This window comes from Entamoeba invadens (genome assembly GCF_000330505.1).
Source record: "Entamoeba invadens IP1 unplaced genomic scaffold scaff_1105074725027, whole genome shotgun sequence".
Taxonomy (NCBI): Eukaryota; Evosea; order Mastigamoebida; family Endamoebidae; genus Entamoeba; species Entamoeba invadens.
Window position 1 is genome coordinate 88,683 of NW_004191732.1, and position 3,215 is coordinate 91,897.

The window sequence follows — 3,215 nt, forward strand, 5'->3', positions numbered from 1 at the left end:
TACCATTATTAATAATTTTAAAACTATATGCTTAAACCATTTATAACTAACCAAACTATATGAGTATCTATTTAATAAATATTATTCTTTAAATGACGACAAACAACACCAAAATCATTATTTTTGGATCTCTTACCGTTGGGAAAACGACTATTGCCGCTCAATTGGAATTAGGTAGATTTGTACAACCCTACAACCCAACTTTTCAACACACTTTTTATGCTAAAATAGAAGTTGATGGTTATTCTTATAAATTGGAAATACTAGACACTGTCGACTTAGATATATACAATACAATTAGAGATATCCAAATTAGTACCGCAGATGGATTTTTAATAGTATACTCAATTACAGACAGAAATTCTTTTGATGAAATTGATCATTACAGAAATACCATTTACACAATACTTAACAAAACGCACAAAGAACACGTGCCAATTGTATTGTGTGGTAATAAAAGTGATTTGGAGAGTGCAAGAATTGTTCCCATTGAAGATGGCGAAAAAATTGCTGAAGAATGGAAAGTTTCCTTTTTCGAAACATCTGCAAAAAGTAGAATAAATATAGACGAAGTTTTTCAAGAGGTGGTGAGAAATATTATCAAGACTAAGTCCAATCAAAAACTATATGGTACCAATAAGCACAAAAAGTGTGTTTTGGTTTAAAAATAATTGTAAAAATTAAATTGCAATTATATTTAATTTTTGTTGATATTTTTTTAATAAATAAACTTTTGGTATATAGATTTTTATTTTTTGTATTACAGGTACATGTATATATAGATACAAAATAGAATGCGTGCAAGAAACTTAAAAATTAGAAATGTATTGGTTATTAATAATCATTTTTAATTTTAATATGAAAGTTAGTAAGATTTAAATTATCTCTTAAATTGAGTTTAGCAAATATTTAGTCATTGGAATCACGTAAATACTTTATTTTATTATAAATTATCTTTTTAAATAACCCTTATAATTTTTAAATCATAAAAATATTTTAAAATTCTATGTTATTAAATATTTACATAATAATCAACAATTTATGTTTGATTATATTTATTGAACTATTCTCCCATTGTATTTAATAACATATGTTATTAAATAAAAGTTGATCAATATACAGTTATATATGAATTCTCAACTTTGTTATGTGTGTTCAGACGAGTTGAACATGAGTAATAGCAGTTTTGACTTATTGTTAAAAAACAAAAGGTCAAAACCAAGAAAGTGGAATAGTATCGGCGTGAGAATCTTGTTTTGAAAATTTAAAGTGATAATTATTGTGTTGAATTGAAACATTGTTGTGGTGCTTTCATGCTACACAAGTAAAGAATGAAACAACAAAATAAATGTAAAAAATGTGTTGTAAAAAATAAAAAATTGTTATTATAAAAAAACAAAATGCCAACAAATAACATAATTTGGTTTTGTATAAATTTGTTTGATTTTTAAGATATTAATGCATTTTTATAGTTTGGTTAATCATCATTTCTAATATAAAATTTATTTAACACTTTAAATTAGAAACAACTTCTATTGATTCACAAATAATTAAATAATTAACATTTTGTAAAACATGAATTTAATTTTTTGAAACTTATTTAGAGTGTTACATTTTAAGACGAAAATTAATTCGAGTGGACGTCATTATCTTTTTGTATGTGTTAAAACATGATTTAATAACTAGCTGTTTTAAAAACATTACAAAATTCGACTAAAAAAAAGAATTGAAAATGTTTTTATTATTTACTATTATAAATATAAAAAAAATTAATTATTTAACAATAATAATAATAATAATGAACATTTTACTAAATAAATAAATTATAAAACAGAAGTAATGTAATTTTTACTTTATTAATCTTATCGTACGAATGTTATTCAATTTTTACGATTTGAGTCTTGACACAGAAACAAAAAATAAATACAAAAACGAACTAAATTAAATAAACAAATCAAATGGTTGGAAATTTAGAGGAATTCTTTTTAATGAATGTTGTACTATATATTGACACTTTTAATTCACTTCTGACTTTTTCTACTATCAACAAAAAATGCAAACGTGCGATGGAGCGGCTTCAAATTAATCCTCTTGTTGTTGAAAAAACTCGAGAAGTATATCACAATCATTACGATGTGTATTTATCACATCACTATGCCAAAGATATGTTAAAACTTTTTCCAAATATAAAAACGTTGTATCTTCCCTCCTATAGAATTGAAGTTCCTGAAAGTGTTTTTGGACATATCGAGTTTATTAAAGTTGTGAATATGAATGACAGGGAATACGAAATTGAAGATGACACGAGACTCAATGATTATTCCAAATTTCCAATTGTTTCAACTGCGTTTCCGTTCGCTACAATTCATCAAATGAATGTGACAAAATTTCAAAGTTATGTAATTTACTCAATAGAGACACTCGATTATTTAGTTAAGAACATCGAAAACATGAAAAATTTGGAAGACCTCACAATTGTCGTTCCAGAAGTCGTCGAAGAAACTGGCAACGAAGAAACAGTAGAAAACATATCAATAAAATTACTTCAAACAATCAAAAACAATTTAAATCTATTTTTAGAACTACATAACATGAAAATGCTCAGAATTATTTCAAGTGGCAAAGGGCAGTTACAACACATTCTACCGCTTATTCAGACTAAAGGAGGACTTGTTTTCAATAAAGTTTTATATTTAATGAACGAAGAAATGACCGAAGAAGACAGTAAAGTGTTTGAAAAAATAAAAATCTATTTTAAAGTAATGTTTATGAATGTCAAAAATTATGACAAATTTAGTGCGTGGGAACTGCCTATTTCTTTTTTTAATATCAAAACCAAAATAAATATCAATGAAAATGAACTTCCATTTTATTTAAAATACTCACTTGATGCATGTAAAGGCTTTGAAGAGATCACAATATACAAGATGTCAGAAATTGATTTGGATTTGTCACAAATTGATGTGAAAAAATTGGCAATAGAAACCGATGAATATAAACATTTTAAAAGTAAAATTGTAATTCCACAAACACTCAAATACCTTGTTATAAATAACAAATGTGAAATGAAGTTTTGTTGTTGTCAAATATTGAATAGAAGTTATAAAGAGATGAAGTCCACAAACTGGTCCTTTTTCATATGTGATGCTTTTCATTTACTATAAATACGATATCCTCTCCAGAAATGATATATTTGATATGCAGAGAAAACCAGA

General features: G+C 25.4%; 1 protein-coding gene across 1 annotated transcript; it reads left to right on the top strand.

The window, feature by feature from the left end:
* Positions 1 to 92: 92 nt before the first annotated feature.
* Positions 93 to 813, top strand: EIN_090010 (hypothetical protein; the record flags this gene model as incomplete). The annotated part of the gene is made up of 2 exons (XM_004183686.1): positions 93 to 651; positions 767 to 813. The coding sequence occupies 2 exons, from the start codon at positions 93 to 95 to the stop codon at positions 811 to 813; spliced, it is 606 nt and encodes a 201-aa protein (XP_004183734.1).
* Between the last annotated feature and the right edge of the window lie 2,402 nt (positions 814 to 3,215).